A 24,102-nucleotide genomic window follows, 5' to 3' on the forward strand; every position below is an offset into this window, starting at 1 on the left:
TATCACCCAAAGCCCACAGTTTACATCACCATTCATACTCATCGTGCTATATAATTTATGGGTTTTGACAAATGTGTAATGACATGTACCCACCAATACAGTATCATACAGAATAGTATCACTGCCCTAAAAAAAAAAAAAAAAATCCTCTGTACTCCACCTATTTACTCTTTCTCTTCCCTCAATAACCACTAGTAACCGCTGATCTTTTTATAGCCACTTTAATTTTACTTTTTCCAGAATGTTACATGGTTGGAATTACAGAATATACAACCTTTTTATATTGGCTTCTTTCACTTAGTAATTTACTTCTAAGTTTCCTCCAGATCTTTCCACGGCTTCCTAGCTCATTTCTTTTCAGTACTAATATTCCACTATCTGGAATTACCATAGTTTATCCAGCTGCTGAAGGACATGTTGTTTGCTTCCACATTTTTGAAATTATGAATAAAACTCTATAAACATCCATGTTCAGGTTTTTGTGTGGACATGTTATCAATTCCTTTGGATAAACACCAAGGAGTGCAATTGCTCAATAATATGGAAAGACTATGTTTAGTTTTGTAAGAAACTGCCAAACTGTATTCTAAAATGGCTGTACCATTTTGTAATCTCTCCAACAATAAATGAGTGTTCCTGTTTCTCCACATCCTCTCCAGTATTTGGTGTTGTCAGTGTTTTGAATTTTGGCCATTATAATATGTGTATAGTACTACAGTATCTTTTGTAGAGAAGGTTTTAATTTTAATGAAGTCCAGCTAATCAATGATTTCTTTCATGAATTATGCCTTTGTTTCATCTAAAAAGTCATTGCCATACCCAAGTTCACCTAGATTTCCTCCTGTTAGCTTCACTATCATTAATTTCCTTAAAAAATTATTGAGTGGCCACTATACACCTAGTACTCAAACAGAAGATACATAAGGCAACAATATCCTCAAGCATCCTGAAGCACTGCTTTAAGAAGCATAACTGAACAACCACTAAGGCAGTGATTCTCAACTGGGAGAGAGCAGAGAAGTCACAGTATAGTGTGAATGTAGTGTCAAACTTAAGAGCACAGGCACTGGACCCAGAACTGTCAGGATTCAAATCTCAATTCTGCCACTTACTGTGTGACCCTGTGTTTCAACTTCCTCATCTGAAAAATTAGGATAATGTTTATATTCATTTCACAGTACTGTGGTGAAGATTAAATGACTTAATCCATGTGAAATATTTAGCACAGTGCCTGTCTCACTGTAAGTGCACAATAAATGCTAGTATTTCTGGATTCTCCAAGATGGGGTTGAGGTATAATTTGAACAAAAATTTCAAAATTATCACTGCTCAACATTTTAATCATGATATTTTACTTTATTTTAAATTTTCCAAAAAAGTTTAAGGTACAGTCTCAGTCTCATATTCTGTGGTCATCAATCTCTTAATATATCAAAGATTTAAAATTAATGAGCATTTATAACAGAATATGAAAGGCAGTAGATACAAGCCAGGAGTAAAAGTATGTGGTTAAAAGTCTCAATCGAAATGACAGAAGTCGTCATTTGTTTGTCTTTAAAAAAAAAAAAAAAAAAACACGTTTCTCATTTATAACAAAATAGTTAAAATTTTAAGTAAGGCCCTCAATTCATTTAACTTAATATTTCAAAATCATATTAATAGTTTTCATTTGTGCTAACCTACAAGGAAAAATAAACTATAAATATTTAAAAATTAAAAGACAGAATTAAGGATGGCTTATTTCTCAATGACATCAATAAGAATCTGTTTCAAAGAACACTGGCTAATGAAACAAGCAAAGCAAAACTCTATTTTCTGGTGTAACTATAAAAATTACACCTTGAAGAGGTATTAAAATTGAATACGACTTAAAAGTACTTTTTAACAAGGAAAACTGCAACTAATTGTGATATGAAAATATGCAAATGTCAATTTTATCTCAATAAAACTGAAAAAAACACAAATGACATCATTTCCTTATTTCAAGATTGATTAAATTCTGTCTTCCTGATCTGAGATTTAAATTAAATCTATTTTAGACAAAAATAAAAGAAAGATAAAAAAAAAAGAACTATGAACTGACTCATCTATAAGCTAATCAAATATATGCCTCCTATATAGGATCAGTCAATGCATGAAGCAATCATGGACAAAATATTGTTTTATATCTAGAACAAAAATTTTCATAAAGATGACCAATAATAGGAATACCAGGTGCTGTAGGTGTTAAAAAAAAAAAAAAAAAAGATGCCCAAGAAATGTTAACTAAGTAATATTTTTTATAATATGGTTCAAACAATATATACCTCTGCTTATCTCACTTTCAACAATTACCTTTAATTGTTTCCTCCACAACTTCCACTACACGATCTATCTGTTGAACCTAAAAAGAAAACAAACTGTTAAGACAAGCAATTTACACACAGAAGAAACATTAATTTGTGTTTATCCTTCTTCTTGAGTCAATGTTACACATTTTCTAAGCAAACAAATGTAGGTTTTCTTTAATTAATGCATTTGGAGATATTATAAAAACATTCTATATTAATGTTTTATATCACAATAAAGTATGAAATTATCACTCTCCTGTCCTCTAATAACAATTGATAAAATATTACATTTAAATAAATTGCCTGGAGTTCTGTTAGGAGAGCTCATCAACATAAACTCAAAACATTCTGAGATATAAACTGAAGTTTAATTAAAACATGTCTCTTCACATAGAACTTCAATAAAAATGACATAAAATGACAACCTACACAAAAGGACATGCTAATATTAAGGAGATATACCCAAAATTCTATGCTTTATTAACACTGAAACCCCTTTTAATAAATTTCTACCGTGTGCTCGGTACTATGCTCAGTTCCACGGACTACAAAGTCAAATAATAACAGCTCCTGCCTTAGACACCAGTGACTAAGGAAGATTTCCCAGGGTGTCATGGGATCACAGAGGAAAGGTAATAAAATACGACTGAGTGATCCAGGAATGCTTCTCAGAGAATCAAAGGTGACTCCTGAGGGATAAATAGGATTAGGTTATAAGAGGCCCACTAAGGAGGCGGAGCTAGAGTGATTAGAGTTTAGAAGGAAAATGAAAAAAGCAAAAATTATAGTCTAAACAGCTAACGGAACAGACAAAATAAGAATAGGTCATAAATTGATATTATTTCTACTTTAAACATCCTCAAGTCATCATTGTTTTATTACAGAAGAAATACATGTTCGCTGAAAAAATTCAAACAAAATAAAAATATAAAGAGTAAATAAAGTAACCCATAACATCCTCCATCTCCATTCTTCAGATGAAATCACTCATAATAGTTTGATAAGCAGAGGCATTTTTCAAAGCATTTTTCAGTGCTAAACTGTAAGTAGTTCCCCCTTACCCATGAGAGATACATTCCAAGATCCCCAGTGGATACCTGAAACCCCAGATAGTACCTATCCACATAGTACCAAGCCCTATATGTTTTTTCCTATACACAAACACCTATGATAAAGTTTAATTTATATATTAGGCACAGTAAGAGATCAACAACAATAACTTATAAAATAGAACAATTATAACAGTACACCATAATAAAAGTTATAGAAATGTGGACTCTTTCTCTGATAATCAGTCTGATAACAGAGATGGCTACTAAATGACTAATGGGCAGATAGCATATACAGATTGGGTACACCAGACAAAGGGATGATTCGAAGTTCCAGATGGGACAGAACAGGACAGTGCAGGATGGCACAAGATTTCATCATGTTACTCAGAAGAACACACAATTTAAAACTTACTAACTATTTCTGGAAATTTCCATTTAATATTTTCACACTGTGGCTGACTATGAATAACTAAAACTGCAGCAAGTGAAACCATGAGGGGGGTGGATAACGTAGTTCTGTTCTGTAGTTTTTTGGTTTTTTTTTTTTTACAAATTATGAGATGGAGGACAATAAGAGCTGCATCTTGATTTGTTTTCCATACATCAATACATTTAGGCCTACTTCGTTTATTTTATTAGCTGCCCAGTATCTTCTGTATAGATATATTGTTACACATTTACCCATTCCACTATTAATGGGCCTTTATGCTATCTCTAATCTTTCATTATTTTATAACAATGCTGCAATTAACTCAACTGAGACAAAAAGAACCTTTATTTAAAAACTTTATCGAAAATTCAATTGCAAATCTCTTTAAAATATTCATTTGGCTTCAGTGTCTTACAGGAAATAAAGAAAGGCTTATGAGAATACACTTGAATCCAGCTCTTCCTCTGACCACTCACTTAGCCCAGCATCATGGTAGCAGTAGCAATAATTGGAAAATTGTTGAAGACAAAGTAAATCTCAGAGAATGTTGAATCTTTAGTCCTGGACATCCTATCTAACAGGAGGTGTTTCTACTTGGAATGACTAGAAGCATTAGGTTCTGATTTTAAAAAGAGAGCATGCATGGCTTCCTTAAAAAATGTGATCAAAGCCAGGATAACAAAAAGTTCTAAGAAGAGGAAGCAGCCAACAGTGTCAAATGCTACAGAGAAAGCAAGTAACATTAAAACTAAAATGGGTGTGCCTGATTCAACAATGAGAGGGTCAAAGAACTTAGGGGAAGTGGGGAGTTTAGTAGTAATGAATCTTAAATAAGAAATTGGTGGGGTGATTATTTCGTAAGTTCTATAAATACCTAATCACTATGTTGTACACCTGAAATTAACAATATTTTACGTCAACTGAAATTGAAAAAGAAAGAAAATGGTGACAGCTGATATAGACTACTCTTCCATAAAGTTGGATAGAAAGAGAAAGAAGACTCCTGGTCGGTAGGAGAAATTGAGTGTATGTTTTGGTTTAGGTTAATGTATTTAATCCTTTTATTTTACTTATTTATTGGGGGGGGGCAGATTTACATGCTGAGGGGAGAAACGCAGTAGCAAGTAGTGAAGATAGAAGAAATAACTGACAGAGCAAGTTCTTTCAGGAGGAGGGAATGGTAAGATCCAAAACACAAGCAGAGACACAAGCCTAGAATAGGAGTGAGGCCAAGTTGTCTTCTTCTGAAACAAGAGGGTTATAAGAAAAGTATGGGAATAGATGCTAGCTAGTACTCTCACTGAAGTCACAGAAAATGCTAAGCTATGCTCTGAGTAAAAAAACATACTGTTAAATAAGAACAAAGTGAATGTTTAAACATCTGTTTTTAAAAATGTGAATGACTAGGGACATGTAAAAATTGCTGGACAGTACTGATATATCAGTTGAAATTAGAGACCACAAATTTTTAACAATAATTCCATGTACAACTGTAATTTTTCTTAGGGCCAGCAATTCTTGTGTAAGAGTCAAAGAGATAAATGGATTGATACAAGGTTTGCTCATTCCATCATTCATTCATTTATTCACTTGTCACTTACTGAACATCTAACATATACCTGCATGGTTCAAAGGGCTGGAGTAAAAGCACTGAAAGATTTATAGGATGGACTTGAAAGATATAAAGAAAAGGAATTAATTATGTATTTTGGATAAGATGAAGCTTGGAGAATAAGTTAGAAGTAGAGACAGAACTGAGAAATGAAGTGTCTGGAGATTGGGGGAAAGAGGGAAGAAATCAAAAAGAAAGTGGGAAAGATGGAGGGAGGAAAGCAAGAGATGACAATGGATTAGACAATTACTCCAAAAACATGAGCAACAACAGCAACACAAAAGATAAACTAGACAACATCAAAATTAAAACCTTCTGGTACATCAAAGGACACCATCAAGAAAGTTACAACATAGAAAATAAAAAAAATTTTGCACATCATAAATCTGAAAAGAGACTTGTACCTACAATATATAAAGAACTCCTACAACTCAATAACACAAAGATAAATAAGCCATTTAAAAATGGGCAAAAGATCTGAATAGATACTTCTCCAAGGAAGATATACAAATGGCCAAGAAGCACATGAAGAGATGTTCAACATTGTTAGCCAATCAGAGAATGCAAATCAAAACCACAATATAGAAATGGAGAGTTACTGTTTAAAGCTCATAGATTTTCAGTTTAGAAAAACTTTCTGGAGATGGATGGTAGTGATGGTTGTACAATGGTGTAAATGTACTTAATGCCAGTGAATAGTACACTTAAAATTGGTTAAAATAATAAATTTTATTTATATTTCCCATACTGAGATGCCACTTCATACCCACTAGGATGGCTATAATGAAAAAGACAGATAATGACAAGGTGGGTGAGGATATGGAGAAAATGGAACCCTCATACACTGCTAATGGAAATGTAGCGAAATGGTGCAGTTGCTTTGGAAAATGACCTGGCAGATCCTCAAACGATTAAACACAGAGTTACCATACAATCCATGAACTCCCATCCCAGATATATATCCAAGAGAAAGGAAAACATATGTCCACATAAAAACTTGTAGACAAATGTTCATGGCAGCATTATTCATAACAGCCAAAAGGTAGAAACAACAAAAGTCCCAGCAACTCAAAAATAAACAAAAGGTGGCATATCCATACAATGAAATATCATTTAAGCATAAAAGGGAATGAAGTACTGATATATGCTAAAACATGCCAAGTGAAAGAAGCCAGACCAAAAAAAAAAGTCAAATATTATGATTCCATATATAATAAATGGCCAAAATAGGAAAATCTTCAGAAACAAATTAGATTAGTAATTGCCTATTGATGGATGGTGAAAGAAATGGGAAAAACTCATAAGAAGTATCGGTTTTCTTTTCAGAGTGATGAAAATATCTTAAAATTGACTGTGGTGATGGTCGCATAACTCTGTGAATATACTAAAAACTATTCAATTACATATGTGAAGTGCGAGAACTGTATGGTGTGTGAATTACATCTCAAAAAACAAGCTGTTATTATGAAAAAAAAAAGTGTTAGGGGTGGTCAAATGTTCTAATGTCAAATCAAGGTCACAAAACTCAAGGAAAAACTGCAATGTTCCAAATTAAAAGAGACTAAAGAGACCTGACAGCTGAATGCAACTTTGGATCTGGGGTCTTTTCTTATAAGACATTATTGGGACAATTGGCAATATATGAATAAGGTCTATACACTATTGTATCATTATTATTGTATTGTATCATTATTTCCTGATTATTATGATTGTTCTATAGTGATGTAAAAGAATATCTTTTTGTCTTTATTTTTGTAAGAGAATGTCTTTGTTTTTGAAATATAGGGATATTTATAACTTAAGGGGCATCATGTTTTCATCTTACTCTCTAAAAGATCAGAAAAAATGTGTGTGTGTGTGTGTGTGTGTGTGTGTGTGTGTGTGTATATAAAGATTTGCAGATTTGTTTAAATATTTACATTTGGGGAATCTGGGTTACAGGTATACAGTAATTATTTTTGAAGCTTTTCTATGAGTGTAAATTGTCAAAACACAATTATGTATATGTGGGTGTTGAAAACAGATTTTTTTCACCTGATGGTCACATAAAATCTGCTTGAATGTATACAGCTGAAACTATATCCTCCAATTAAAAAAAAATGATTACATTTGCTATTATAGTAGAAAAACAGATATTGCCTGCAGGTGATAATTTAATCACTGGGTGATGTGAGGGAGCCCAAACTTTAAAGGGTCTATCAATCTTGAAGAAAAAAAGTATTCGATTACCAAAAAAGCAGGGGAGAAGTTCATTAAATGACTTAATGAAAATATGGCGTCATTTCTATTTCTGGAAGAGATTGGAGGAAGTGGTGGGGTAGGGTAGAAAAAAGAAAGACAGAAAGAGAGAGAAGAGTCAGAGGAGGGGAAATTAAGTGGAAGAGGGAGAAGTTAGGAGGCAAATAAAAAAGCATGGGATGGGAGGCAAGGAGAGAAAAAAGAACAACTATGAGTGAGAGAACAAACTCAAGATTCACATACAGTAAGGAAAAATATATTGAATTCATTCTGGGGAAAAAAGAAAAGCTGTTCTTAATTAATACTATAAATTGTAGCCCTGAATACACAAGAGCTTAGTCTCTGGCATATAATTCAAGTAAAATAAATAAAACAGTATCTTGTGTCCTTCAGGCACTTAGTTATAAATATACAGAAAAACACATGCAGTATGTTCTATTACTGACTCCATATGTTCTCGACAATGAAGAAAGAAGTTGATGAATAAACAATTCATAAATAACATTAATGAGTCACTCTGCTGCAGAACTTTTAAAAGAAATCCATAAAAATATTTTATTCAGCTATTATGAACTACTTCAAGTTTATAGCTAAACATATATTGAAGAAACAAACCTATATGAAGGTACCTAAGGTAAATAAAAGTGCTATTCTGAAATTTCCTAATTGTTTAGAGCAGTGCTATCCAATAGAACTTGCTACAGTGATGGAAATGTTTATATTCTGTGCTGTCCAACATGGTAGCCACATTTAGTTATTGCATACTTGAAATAGAGCTACTGTGACTGACGAACTGAAGTTTAATTATAATTAATTTAAATAATCCCCAGTGGCTACTGGCAACCATACTGGTAAGTGGAGGTTTAGAGTAGAGCTAAGATAGCCACCCAGTCTATGGTAATTTTTTATGGCAGTCCTAGGAAACTAATATATACCTCAAATACAATTTTGCCAAATCTAAGAAAAGGCCAGTCAGGGAGCAAGCTGATAATAATCCACTGTCAGAGGTTCTGCTTTAGTATGCACTTGGAGTATCTTTTTCCTGAACAGCTAGAAAAGTTAATGATTGGCAATAACACTGTGATAGCTAGAATTTCTTGAGCAATTACTCTGTCCCAGGCTCTGTGCTAACACTTCACATGCACTATCACATTTAATCCTCACAATATTTCTAGGTCATAGATATTACCGTTATTTCTGAGGCTGAGGTAACTGAAGCACAAGAATATCCAGCTAAATTCTTGCCAAGTATTCCCAGTAGCTCTTACGTAAGACTGGCACATAGGTGGAACATTTCATGAATTTCCCTTTTCCTATACACAAGAAGGCCATTATTAAATGATCACAGAGTGCTATCTAACTGAACCTGGCCTTTCAAGAGACCCAGGCAATAACTATTTCCCCCAAACTCTCCCCCACAAATCACCACTGGCATGCATGCATTCACTTGACAAATATCTATTAAGCACCAACAAAGCACTATGCACACTGTACTTGGACTGGGAATAAAACAGTGAAAAATATCAAGTCCCTTCTTCACAGGCCTTATAATTTAATTGGGGGAAACAAACATGTAAATAACTAAAACTGTTCATTTCTTACCATGACAGATGCTATGAAGAAAATAAAACCTGACAGTGACAGTAGGTAGAGAGAGCAATTTTGCTACAGTGGTCCAGGTAAACCCCCGAATAGGTAGCATTAATCCTGAGACCAGAACCATAAGACATAAGCATCAATGTGAACCTCTAGGGAAGAGTACATAAAAATGGCTAAGAGACAAAAATAATAGTGAATGAGGGGCAGAGTGGTAGGAGATGAGGTCAAATCATTAGAGGAAGATTATGTGAGATCTCATAGCTCATGCTATGTAGTTTAGATTTTATTCTACTTGCAAAAGTAAGCCACTGGAAGGTTAAAAGAACAATTATAATAGCATTGCTTGGGCTAATCCTGTGGAAAATGTGCAGAGACTATTCTTTATCCACATTTCTGTTACTCGGTTTTGAGTCTTTTTACACTTACATGAATGTGGATGAAGTTTTACTATTCCTTGGTTTTACCCCAAAACATCTCAAATCCTTTCAGGATCAGAGACTGTATCTATATTACAGATATACACAAACACAGAGGAACTTTCTCATTAGCTCTCTTAATTTTGGCTGTACATAAGTAAACGAGGACAACCTGTCATTATCATTCTTTAAAGAGTACCAGATCGAAACTTTAAAACCACCTAAAAACTCCTACCAATCTTTAAAAGAAAAAAACGCCTTTTTATCTCTGTTAAGAACTACACATATAAAAAGCCTTTCCATCAAATATATGTTCAAATTTTTCACTTTTACCATAAAAGTTTGATCTAATAATCAGCATCTTACAGGTTAAAGTTCAGTACTGACTTCTTTATAAAAATATTTTTCTCTCTAAAAATTTCCCTAATTTTCTTTCCTCCAAGTTGTTAAGAAAATTCCTTAGCTCTATAAGTGGTATTTATGGGAAAAGAGTTCAATTTCCAAATTTCTTCAATTTGGGGAAATCCATAGAAGTCACTAAGCTATCTTAACATCTTTCAATTCCTTGAGAATATTTCTTGAATTCACAAGCTTATGAACAAGTTTGCTAATGAGTTACACAAAAAAAGCATTTGATGCTATATGTGGTTTAAATTTTTGAACAAAACTTTCTCATCTCTCAGTATATTTTCATCTTCTTTCATCTCTTCTTGAGAAAAATTATTCCCCAATAGTAGAAATAGACCTTCCATCAAAAATTATATGACAGCACATTCTACACATGACTAAAAGCATATTTTCTACCTAAATAGTACCAGTGAGTGACTAACACTAAGTAAGAAATAAAAATTACTAATTAAAAGATGAAGCCAGGCCAGACGGATGCCAGCAAAATGGGTATCAGTACCAGGAACTTCTTCCTCTTAAACCCAATTAAAATACTTATAAAACTTTCTGTAGTAGAAAAAAATCTTTCAGCAATTATAACAAAATTGAACATGCTAAACTCGATTATACAGAGAAATATGATTTGGAACAGTAGAATATTGTATTAAATATTAAATACACAGCAAAAACTGGTTTTTAAAGTGATACTAAAAAACAATAGTATTAGAACTAAAACAAAAATACACATTAGAGATATAAAACATCAACCAACAAACAATGCTTTATGTAAGAGGCAGAATAATTGCCTCCCAAAGATGATCACGTCCTAATCCCCAAAATCAATGACTATGTTACCTGACTTGGCGAACAGAAATTTGTAGATATGATTAAGATTAAAGACCCTGAGATGATGAGATTAGCCTAGATTATCCAGGTGAGCCCAACCTATTCGTATAACTCCTTAAGAGCTGAGAGATGGCATTAGGATGAAGAAGGAGGCCACAAATCAAGGAATGAGTGGCCTCTAGAAGCTGGAAAAGTAAAGAAAAAGAACTCTCCCTTAGAGCATCCAGAAAAGAATATAGCACTGTCGACACCTTGACTTTAGTCTAGTAAAACCTATATCCAAGTTCTGATTTCCAAATAAATATGTGTTGTTTTACACAACTATATTTATGGTAATTTTTATGGGGTATATAAAACAAATACACCAATTAAACAAACATATGAGAAAGTTAACATCATAAAAGAGGGAAAGGAATTTTTTTTAAATAACTGCTGCTGGAATTACCCACTTATGCCCCCCCCTCCAATATTCAGTTTCTCCTATATGAAAATTTTGAAAGACAATGAAAAATGGTGATAAAAAGAAAGACAAATCTTTTCCCCGTGTTAAAACAGACTGATTTTCTACTGTTGAGTTTATATGTATTCTGCATATAAACCCTTTAGATACTATGTGTTTTGCTAATATTTTCTCCCAGTCTATGGTTTATCCTTTCATTTTCTTAACAGTATCTTTTGAGGAGCAAAAGTACTTAATTTGGACGAAGTCCAATTTATCAATTTCTTTTCTTTCATGTCCTAAGAAATAGTTCCGTGTATGTGTGTGTGTGTGTGTGTGTGTGTGTTTCCTAAGAAATAGTTTCCTAACTCAAGGTCACCAAAAAGAGAGAAGTGGTAAGGATTTGAACATTTTACTAAAGATATATATATGGATGGCAGCTAATCACTCAAAAATATGCTCAACACCAGTCAACAGAGAAAAGAAAATTAAGACCACAATGAGATGCCACTACATACCTAACACAATTGCTAAAATAAAAATTAAAAAAAAGAAAAAAAAGAAAGAAAAAAAACTTGTAGTACCAAGTTTCGGTGAGGATCTGAAACAACTGGAACCACTGGTGGAAATGCAAAATGGTATAGCTGTTTTGAAAAATAATTTGGCAGTTTCTTAAAAGGTTGAGCAGATGCTTGCCATGTGACCAGGTAATGCCATTCCTAGGTATTCACCAAAGAAAATGCAAACACGTATCCACACAAAGAATTATGCATTAATGTTTATAAAAGTTTTATTTTTAATATCCTAAAACACAAATTTCCGTCAAGTGGTGAACAGATGAACAAAGTGTGGTCCATCATACAGTGAAATAATTCTAGGCAATAAAAAGTAATGATTAACAATCACAACATGGATGAATACGGAATGCATTATGCTAAATGAAAACAGCAAGAAATAAGTAACATATAATTCCATTTATATGACATTATGAAAATAGTAAAACTATAGAGACAGAAATTAGAACAATCATTTCCAAGGACTGCAGGTATGTGTGTTTGGTGGAGGAAGGGGCTGAGTACAAAAGGACACAAAGGAACTTTTTGGTGCAGGGATATGTTCTATATTTTGATTGTGGTGGTGCTTACATAACAGTATACATTTGTTAAAATTCATCAAAGGTAAATTTCACTGTATGCTAACTATACCTCAATAAATCTCACTTAATATCAATAACATATAAGAAAGTAACAAACGATGAATAAAGGGCACATAGAAATAACTACTAGACTATACTGCACTGTTTTATGCTATCTTACCCCCCACCCAGTCTGTTACCCTGTCCTCTTGAGTGTGACTGAAGCATTCCACTGAATGCAAACTTCTCTCCACCTGCTAACTGCTCTAACACTGTATCTGCACTACTCTAAAAGACATTTGTTGATATAAACCTAAAAGCAACAAACGAACAGAACAAACAGAGACTCATAGCCATGGACAATAGACTAGTGGTTACCAGAGAGTGGGGGCAGGGAGGAGGGGGTGGTAGATGGGGTAAAAGGGGTCAAATATGTGGTGACAGAAAGAAATCTAACTATAGGCGGTGAACGCACGATACAGTATATATTTACTGGATGTTGTTAACCAATGTCACCATAACTTTACTGGATGTTGTTAACCAATGTCACCCTAACTTTAAAAAAAAAAAAAATTACATCTCTTAAAACTACTCCTTCCAAGTTACACTCGTCAGGACACACTTCTTGCTCTTACTGCCCCCTACCAGGCACCCTTAAGCACACACTTTTTTTAGATGCTTCTGCTGGAAAGCCCTTTCTAGTTTCTCAATTCATCAAACCACTACTCGGCCTTTGAAGTCCAAGTCAAGAATGGCTTCATGCCCCGTGTACCCACAGGACTTTATCCCTATGCATATTTATCATGATTTCTTGTGCCTCTCTTCAGATTTCATGGCCTTTATGGAAAAGACAAATTTTATTCAGTTCCGTATCTCTAGCAAATAGTTTTGTTCCAGGCACACAGTGGATTCCAGGGCTCCACATAGCTTCAATCCAGTGCTTAATGTTGATTCTACTAGTAAGTGAATTAAATTAAAAAAAAAAAAAAAAAGCCAATTCTGGGCACTATGTGCCAATGCATGCTAAGCACATAACAGGTATTACCTCATTTAACCTTTAAAAAACTCAGCTAGGTTCTATTATTATCTCCATTCTACCAGTGAAGAAACTGAGGCACAGAGAAGATAAGCAACTTGTACAAGGCCATACAGCTAATAAGTGGTGCAACAGGGATATGAACCCACGCAATCCAGCTCCTCAATTCACAATCTTAAGTACTGTGATGCACCATTTTTTTATAATTCCATAGGTGAAAAATGTGTACACATATAGATAAATTAGAAGAGGTCATGAAAAAAATAACAGATCTAGGAAGTACAAACATGGATAAGCTTTTAATTTACATGTCATTCTGTTATGATACTGCCTTTTAAATAATTAGAAGTAAATATATATATATATGAGAAAAGGAAATACTAGAAGACATGAAGTAGAGAAAAATGACACATTTTCTCAAGCTTTATCCTCAATATTGATGTCACTGTGACAGTGTTTCACTTCATAAATTTACCTTTTGTAATATGGTATCTAATGGAAATATTCTCAAATATAGCCTCCTTCAAATGCTGCTTTAGATACACATAATTTTCAAAATTAGTGTTCACATTTGAAATAGTCATCATGCTGTTTGGTTTTGGGGATTAGAACAGCCTGCTTGAAAAGATTTTTAAACCACTGCAAATCAACCTGGTAACAGTCCCTGAGATAACTGGGTACCTGCGTTAAACCATACTTTTATTCGGCTCTCCAAAGAAAACGTGCGCTGCAGGGCTCACAGTTTTGTCATTTACAAATTTTCGACATCAAATTTTATAGTCTGCTGTGAACTGCATGTTTTTGAATGTTATAGCCTGTGTATTAACTTGTAGTTTATTCAGGATTTCTAGAGAAATTATGCAATTACTACAAAGCTTAATGAATCAACACCAAGACCAAGTTCAAATGCAAGTCTGTGTTTATTAGTATAGAAAATCTATACAAAATGTACTGTTCAGTTTTTGTAAACATGCTTTCTTGTAACACAGTAAAAACCAACCTTCCTAATAAATGTCATGCCTATTATTAATGACTACTACAATAACTGAGAAATAACATGACCTTAAGAACTCAAGTAAATAAATATTATTTCACCCATCTATCCCTAACATAACTCCTAACTGATGGGCTCAAAGTATATTTCCATCAGATCCTGACAGAGAAACTCCCGAATCAATCTCTCTGTGGTCTAGGGCCCACCCCGCCACATTCTCCAGGAAGCTAGAAACATTCTAGGCTCAAACCATATGTCTCTCCCCAAACACTGGAATATAAGCTCTATGAGGATAGGGATCTCTAATGATTTTATATACTACTGCATTCCTACCACCCAGAACTATAGCTAGCACATAGTAGGCACTCGTACTTACTTGCTGAATCTAAGAAAGAATAATGTGGCAGCTCTGAAATTTGAAGCCAGGCTTTCTGAGTTATGATGTCTACTATTCTTTTTTTACACTAGACTTTAACAAAGAACATCCTGCTATCTGGTTGACTAATCTAAAAGAAATTTTCCTGCCAATAAATGAGCTTAAGAGAAGGAAAGGAGCATTTAATAGGTATAATCACAAGATCATGAAACCACCTACAGCTAGGCAGAGTAATCAATTTAGACAAATAACAGCAGGGATTAAAAAAAAAATGATATTGCATGAAAACTCATTCAAAGGTGGGTGATTAACTGTAACTATTTGCCAAAAGAGAAATGAAACGTTTTACTGTACAGTAAAATGCTTCAAGATACTGGAAAAACTAAAAAGATCTTGATTCTATACTGGTTACCTACAAATACATATATTTTAGACATAAAATATAAACTTCACTTAATCATGCTAGGAAAAAAGTTTTGGTTAAAAAAGACATTTTTATCTAAGACATCTATGGTTTGAATCTGTTCTTTCTTCTCTCCTAATGTGAAAAAAATTAGACAGCTTTGCGCTCCAGGATGGGAGAAAGTCACTGCTACCAAAGCCAGTTCTGGATCTAGAGGCTGATAGGTTTTACTTGTATTTTCTTTCCATGCACCACCACACAAATAACATTAATACAACTAGATTGTTTCAGGAAGCAGCAAGCAGATGATGAAAAAGGTCCAAGGGTCAAATCACCAATTACTATGTGTCCTCACCACATTACTATCTCTGAAAACAAATTAAATACACCATTTCTAAAGGCTGATACTGATGGAGAATAACATGTTAAGATAGTAATAATATCCTTCTTACTTATTAAATATCTTCTTAAATGCTATGAGCATCTGCAAAAATTGGACAGTATATCTTTTGAACTCAGGTGTGCATTAAGTAGCTTGCTCATCTACTGATCCCCACCTAAAGGAAGCTTTTTATTTCAGTCAGTGTGTCAACAGGACTGACATATCCTCCCTGTATTGTGGGGTGACAAAAACAAATCCTAGCAGGAGGTGAAAGCACAGAACGCAGTTACAGCTGTCCTTGCTTCCACCTCTATTAACGAGTTCCATCACAGAAATTCTGTGAGAGGAATTCTGTGAAGGAATAACAGTTTTCATGCAGTCTGTAAATCAAAAGTGCAATACAATTTGAAACATCCTCCTAAAAACAGTTTCCCAAGTTATGGAATTTAAACATCTTCATATTTTTTCACACTTCAGAATTATTTTTTCTTTGTACAAATTAATATAATTTATTTCCTTATTTCATTGTAAATCATTATATTTCAAAAGGTTTCTGATTTTATAGCAATTCTAACAATTCTATTCAGAAATAGGTCTCTTAACACCAATTATAGATGATTTTGGTTTCCTATTTCCAATATTTTTTCAAAATTTTCAGTTCTGTGGACTATTTTTTATATAAACAGTTAATATATGTCATATAGCTGCTACAGAAAAAATGCTCTATAAAATGATGTTGACAAAGAATAACCTTAGAGTTTGATAATAATAATAATAATAATAATAATTGTTTTAGATAAAATTAAATCATAACTCTAAAACTTTGCTGATTCTATCTTTGGAAATTCTTTACAATACACTAATTTTAAATTAAAATAAAAAGTCCTTGTTGGCATTAATGTGTGATGTATATTTCCTAAAAATCTGAAAATACTTCTATCTAATAATCAAGAATAGTTAAGCAAATTATGGTATATCCTTCAATATACCATATTAATAGAATATTAATAAAAATTTTAAAATAATTTAAAAACCTCATGGAAAAATAAGAAGATAAAATAGTTTGGAGATTATAATTAAGTAAAATAATATGAAAAGGTTAAAAGTATGACAGGAATAAGTAAGGTTATAATTATTGTGTTAGGGCAATGGAACTGAATTTTCTTTCTACTCACTTTAAAACATGTGTTCTTGAGTTAGCTTCAGTTATATAGGAACAAAACAAAATAAATTTAAAGAATTTTAAAGGTAATAAAACGAGACTAGGTGTCAGAACAAAAGCGGTGCTGAATTAAATAGGGAAAAATGTCTATCCCTGAAAATCATCTTCCACATTAACAGCACTGAGTGAGTGTCCTCCCTTACACTACCTTGAGAATCCTCTTGCATCCTAACATGTACTAAGCTCTTCACTACACACCATGGAGTTCGGGAAAATGTTAATATAATGAGCACAGAGAAGAGCCTTTTGCCATTCTAAAGAAATTCTTCTATTCTAGTAACTTAATTCCTTGAGATAAAATCTAAGATGAATCGCAAGCTTTTATCACATTCCATCTCTAAAACAGAATTCTAACTAGTTTCTTATTTTCCTGAAACAGCAGGATGTTTATGGAGAAAGTTAGTCTGACATGTAAAGATAACTTAGGAGTCCATATTCATTTCATTCCTGAAACCAAGAGAAATCAAAATGTAAACAGACAAATGGTGAAAATAAACTAAAGTTCCCAAACATTCTGGTTTTGTTTGTTTAACACAAGAATGTTTGTTCAAAGATTATTAAATTTGCTAGTGGGGTAAGGACTTCACAGCAGAAAATAAGTTCATTACATCGATAATACAGTATAAGAACCTGTCAATAATACCTCAAATAAGGAAAATTCCAATAAATCTCAATCCAGGTTCCAATTATTCATATAATTTTTTCTATGAATATATATTTTAATATTTTTTAAAAACCAATAAAACCTTTTTTAAAGATCATTACTTAGCACACTGAGTACAGCTTCAATAAAATGTTAGAAAAGATGAAGCACCACCATGTGATCAACTAATATTGACTGAATGCCAACTACCTTTGGGTACTGTGTGAATAGTGATGGCCACAAGGAATAAAAGAGATAGTAAACAGTAATCTCCTGATTTCACAGAGCTAGCTGCCCAACAGGGAAAAAAGCATGTCAAAACCAAAAATACAAGGAAAGATTCTTTCATTCAGTTAGTCACCCAACACTTAGAGAGTGCTAGTGTACATCAGGCATTGGGAGAAAGGCCTGAGAAACACAGTGAGGGCTTAAAAAAAAGGACTGAAAATCTGTCATTGTGAAGCTAATAATTTAAATAGAGAAGAAGGCTCTATTCAAAAAGAAATTTAAGTTAACCCCCAAATCACAACTCTGTGAAATGCTAAAAGAGCAAATGACAGTAAGCAAAGAGAACCCAGAGACAGGTTGATTGAGAACTGCACAAAGTGGTCAGACAAGGCTTTATAGAACGGATAATGTAGCCAAGACTTGGGGGATGAGTATAAGGGAAGTGGGACATTCCAGAGCAGGCATCTATGTATTGGAGGATGACAAGTAGTTCAGTGGGGTGGGAAAATTATAATTACATGGCAAGAAATGGTACTAAACAGGCAGACAAAGACCAGGTTATTATTAAGCAACTTAAACTCCATACCACAATTTTTTTTTTTTTTTAATGAGAGAACCTAGAACATGCTTTTGTGCTAAAGTGAAAAGGTTCCACAGACATGACAAAGTTTCAGTGACAATAAGTAAGTTAAGGACAGCCATTATTGTAACACAGCTTATAAATAACATAGAAGTAGAAAATAAAATGTGGAGTTATTACATATTTTAATAATATAAGATTTTCTTTTTTCCCATCAGGTACAAGCTTACCCCTATGACGCTCAGTCCTTTAAGGTAGTCCTGACGAGGCTGGGCTTGAGGAACACATCCAGCTAGCACTATTTTCTTGTTCTCCTCTTGAGCTTTTCTAAAAGATTGAAGAGAAAACAGTGTTAATTCTTTTGCTCACAAGTGTACCCATGGAAACTAATGTTAGTGCATATATGTTCTCTAAATAATAGCAAGCCCATCTAGCATGAAACTAGATTTTCTCACAGCTGCTTAAAGAAAACATATTAAAGTAAAACTTCTGAATTATGTGACTATTTATCATACCATAGATGATATGGCATGGGAAGTATGCAAAGAATGATTAAATAAATGAATGAATAGGCAGAACATAAATGCTATTTAATAGCACCTATGTTTCATTTCAATAACTTCTTAGAGTACTTTGGTACAGTTTTTCCACTTGGAATCTTGAAAAAACTTGTTAACAAAATCAAAGAAATCTGACTTTTCTAGATTCCTTAACATATCCAAGAGAACTACTGCCTACCTCCACCCCCTGGTTTTATTTTTTTATCAGTACCAAGCGTATCGTTGTATACAAATAGTTTTCTTGTAATAAATGTGAAATACCTCATCAAATTAAAAAGTCCTTTTGTTTATGTTAACAATCTATCCAAGGAAGTAACATCTGGCTTCCTCAAGAACTGCACAGAATCACTGCCAAACATCTAAGAGAGTCCGTGAGGTCACCAATAATTAAACCCAAATAAAATGGCTGCTTCCTACAATGTGATTCAATTATTTGATTATTAAGCACAGCTAAGGCATGACGTTGAGTGTTACCCTTGGCAAAAGAATATGGAAACCTGAATGCATGGGGAAGAGGCACAAAGAAATTAAGAAGGGGGAAAAGGAGAGGAAGAAGGGGAAGAGAAAGAAGAAGAAGAAAAAGAGAAGGAAGAGGAAAGGGAGGAGGAGGGGAGGAGAAGAGGGAGGAAAAGGGAGAAGGGGAAGAAGAGGAGGAAGAAGAGGGACAGATAGTAAATACTTTAGGCTTTGCTGGCCACAGGTCTCTGTTGCAACTCTGCCACCTCAGATCAAAGGCAGTCATACATAACAAATGGGTATCCCTGAGTTCCAATAAAACTTCATTTACAAAAATAAGCAGGTCAGTTTGGCCCGAAGGCCAGAGTTTGCTGATCTCTTGCTTAAGAAAGCAGACAGTAAGCGACTAGCTATAGGGATAAGGTGACTGAGAATTGAAACAAAAGAAATTTACATAGGACGCACTAAACCTGAGGATCCACTAATACCCATCCAGTCTCTGGAAATGCAAGTCAGCTGGCTAGGAGTTAAGTCTGAGGTAGATTTCAGAAATGTGTTTCAAAGTGATAGCTGATAATAGAGGATGCAGTTGACTCTAAGGGTATGAAGAGAATCTCACTGAGTACAGAACTTTAAGTTTATTGAGAGATGTAGAAACATTTCCATAGGATGAAAATATTACTGTGGGGAAAACAAAAAAGGTGTAACATCACCACCAATAATACTGTAACAATAATAATCTTGGTTAGCATTTATATAGCACTTCACCAAGGTAACCATTAGGTAGTTAAGTAACACATTTGAAAATAGTATAGCCAATATGTAACAACCAAGGGGGAAATGTCCTGGTGACAGTATAAACATTAGAACAGGTTATGAAAAAGTCCAAGGATGATTTTAAGGCAGTAAGCAGAATAGCAGAAAATTAAGAGGAAAAGTTTAAAACACAGAATCTTGATTAAGTGATTTGTTTAAAATATTTCATCCTTTTATTGAATTTGGCTTTAAAATGAGAGGGTAGACCAGAACTATAATCCAAGCCAAAAATTATACCCCGCTTACGGAATATGTGACAAAATAAAATAGAAAACGTTTTAAGGCAATTTCTCAAAAGAATATTCTTGCTCTAAACATTCCTTTCTTTCATCCTACCCTTTCTGTTTAGTGAGCTTTGTTCAAGTTAATAAAAGCCTTAGAAAAATATCATTAGAAACATACCCACCACAGATATATTTTTAAAAGCTTTATCTTTTAAAATATGAATGCTGATAAGAATAATACCTTAAGAAATTTTAAAATAGTATAAATTTTCATGTCTTCATTTTAGATAGCCTTGAAATATTAGAATGAAAACTGAATGTAAATTCAATATAATCTTTCACATTTTCTTAAAACATTTTTATACTAAAATAGAAACATAGCCTTATCTACAGCATTAACATGAGTAATAAAGAAACCTTTCCATCTTTTCTGCCAAGCACCAAATGCAAAAAATAATTTGTACAGAACCTTAAAATTCATAGCATCATAGGAAACAGATAATGGTGACTTAAGATTATTTCACAGACGAGAAGCTGAGATTGTGGTGATCAAAGCCCAAAGTTCCAGACTGTGGAGTTTGCGCTGGAGCTGAGATGAGTCCTCGAGATCATCTGGGTCCTTGAATATTAGACTTCGGAACATAAATTAAACTTAAGTTTCGATCATGTAATAAACACTGGAACAAACATTTCTTGATTAAAAAAGCAGAGAAACTTACAGAGAATATACTGAATGTCTTCAAAGTAGAAACGCAATTTAATATTTGACAGTTCTTGTTTTCCTGAGTCTTGTGAACAAAATAACAGTCTAATAGAAAAGAAATAAATTCATCGAGACATCAAGAAAAACACAGATAGCAGGTAAAGAAGAAATGTTGCTTCTTTCTCTATGTTCATTTCTCATATTCCTTATATCTTTCCTGTAAACTGATGCTTAATCTATATAAAAATATTCATTATAATGCCTAAGTCTTCAACCAAAATATTCTTTCATAAAAGTGTTTTTAAAAGAAGCTACAGGAGATAAAAGTGATGGGGGACGGGGATGCAACTAAAGACACGGGGGATGAGAAGAAGCAGAAGTATCTCTTGTAATAATCAGAAAATGGGTAACTGGTGCTTGCATGCTGTGTAGAAACCAAGAAACACAGCAGGAAAGCACAAGGTAAACCTAACTAGCCTCATGGCTTCAAAAGGAACCAAGTGCAGAGAATGGGAATGACTCCTTGGGCTTAAAGGAAGATGGTTCCCTCTGAATCCTGCCAGGCTGGCTGCTAAAAGTCAGTCTCCCTGGAATTCAGGAAATTAGCATTTCCCCAGATTGGACGACAAAGGCAGAAGGTCGAGGGTGTGGGAATCTTTATAATTCTGGGAGGCTGGCTGCTGTTGACCATGGTCAGATATGCCTTCATGAAAAACTGAATTGGTAAGGCTGGTTATCACAAGTTTGGTCCCTGAATCCGTTTAACTCTAGGTAAATCTACAGAATCAAGTTTCTGAACCTGCAAAACTAAAGCTCATATTCTGAAAAGTACTGACAACACCTAGTTATGTCACCTGGAAAGCCAGCTTGTGTCCATTACATATGTTTGCATTTCTCTAAAACTGAAACCCCAATTTTACATGACAATCCAGCATATATACTATCTGGTTTCTAAAGTCAGTGGCTTAAAAGTTGTATCAGAAGTACCAAAGGCCATAGGTTCATTCTTTGATTCAGAAATTCAGTATCAAGACATGTGTGCAAGTTAACAGTCAATCAATTAAAAGCAAGTCCATCCTTCCAGTTGTTCTTTTCAAAAATCTTGAAATTATCCTTAATATGTGTTGTTCTCTTGCACTCAACCCATCATCAAATCTCTCTGACTGTTGGACATATGTCCAGGTTCCAGCCACTTTTCATCACCTCCACTGCTACCACTCTGGTTTAAGCCACTAACATTTCTCCTTGCTTCCTTCTGCCTTTGTTCCCTTACAATTTAGTCTCAACAGCTCTGAGTGATCTTTTTAAAATACAAATAAGAACACTGCACCCCTCTCCTCAAAATCTTTTCATGGATCATTATCTCACAAGGATAAAAGTCAAAGTTCTTAAAGATGGCCAACAAGCCTGTCTACGACCTGGGCCTTCCTCCCTTCATTCCTCCTTTCCAGTAGCTCCTGTAATTGCTACTACTCTTTTCCTCACCTACTCTGCCCCAGCTATACAGGCTTGTAAGTGTTCCTGGAAAACACCATGCAGGCTCCCACATTAGGCCTCTGCACTTGCTGTTTCCACCACTGATACATTTTTGCCCAGGTGTCCACATGACTCACTTCCTTTCATCTGCCAGTCTCTGCTCGCATGTCATCTTCACATCCTGTTTTCCCACAGCCACATCATCATTCCTTCTTCATACTACCTCTCCCCTTTCCTATACTATATAATTCTATTAATTTTTAATAGTCTGTCCCCCACCTACCTCCACTCCACCCCTCCCCCCCACACACACACACACTCTGAGCAAGAATTTTATAACGACAGGGATTTTGGTATACTTTGGTTCGCAGAGGTATTACTAGACTTAGAACAGAACTTCATATATTGGAGCAAAAGGGGTGGGGGACACTCCAAGTCCAACCATGAAGTAATTACATGAATGAGGGCATAGGCATATAAAGGAATACCACACTCATCTGAGAAACATGGTAGTGAAGTGATTAAGGGCAAAGACACTGGAGCCAGACTGACTGGCCTCGAATACTGGCTCTGCTATTTACTATGTAACTGCAGGTGGATAACCTCACTTCTCTGTGCCTTTAGCGTCTGCCTCTGTAATAGAAGTTCCTACCTCATGAAGTTGTTGTGAGAGTTAAATGTGTTAATAAACGATATGCACTTTTAAATGTGCTGGCACACAGTAAAGACTTTATACATGTTCACTATTATTTAAGAGAATTATGAAAATCTACAAGTACTGACATGAAGACATGTTCACAATATATAAGGTTATGAGAAAACACCACGTTACAGAACAGATATAAACTATGTCCCATTTTTATAAAGGAGTCAAGAAGTACATAGACAGAATAAATTTTGAAAAGAAATATTCCAAATTATATATAACAACTGCCTCTGCTGGATAAAGAATTAAGAAAATAAAGAAGACACTAATAACACTGTTCTTAAAAGCTTAACACCAAAATAGGGCACAAGAAAAGAAATCACCAGCAGCTGTGGTAAATCATCATCCCAGCATTGGGACTTTCAATGATGATGTATATGTCATACCCCTCCCTATATACTTTCCTAACTTGCTCTAGATAACCTCAAAGAGCTCCCCAATATTGGTAGCGCTCCTTATGGATAGAAAGGTTTTCCAATTAAACATATGTTACTCAAGTGGTCAATATTTTCTACAGTATCCCTTATAAGTGGTCATATGGCTTCTGCTTTATTTCTTCAGAAGCAGGGAATTCATTATTTCAAAATTTCTTGTTTAATCACTGAATTTCTGGTTTTGACCATATGTTCTTATTACTAAACTCTACCTCAGAGGATTTTCACTTATTCCTGCAAATGTGCCTTCTTTCACCTCCCAAAGCTTTATCCCTTACACTGGGTCTACATCTCAAAACATGTTTAGTCAAAAAATACATAATCATTCTAAAGAAAATGTTTCTAAACTATATGGCATGCTTACATTTCCTATCTGTAC

The 24,102-nt window shown here is 34.2% G+C and overlaps 1 protein-coding gene across 10 annotated transcripts in view; it reads right to left on the reverse strand.

Moving 5' to 3' along the window:
- The window catches only part of CDKAL1 (CDK5 regulatory subunit associated protein 1 like 1), a 567,467-nt gene that overhangs the window by 402,351 nt on the left and 141,014 nt on the right, over positions 1–24,102 (reverse strand). For all 10 annotated transcript variants that reach the window (XM_006909233.3, XM_015587298.2, XM_015587300.2 and 7 more), the window contains 2 exons: positions 18,579–18,675; positions 2,335–2,383 (listed from right to left, as the gene is read on the reverse strand). In XM_006909233.3, coding sequence (XP_006909295.1) covers positions 2,335–2,383; positions 18,579–18,675 — 146 coding nt within the window. The remainder of the gene's footprint in view (positions 1–2,334; positions 2,384–18,578; positions 18,676–24,102) is intronic.

Source organism: Pteropus alecto, unplaced genomic scaffold (genome assembly GCF_000325575.1).
Source record: "Pteropus alecto unplaced genomic scaffold, ASM32557v1 scaffold121, whole genome shotgun sequence".
NCBI classification, from domain to species: domain Eukaryota; kingdom Metazoa; phylum Chordata; class Mammalia; order Chiroptera; family Pteropodidae; genus Pteropus; species Pteropus alecto.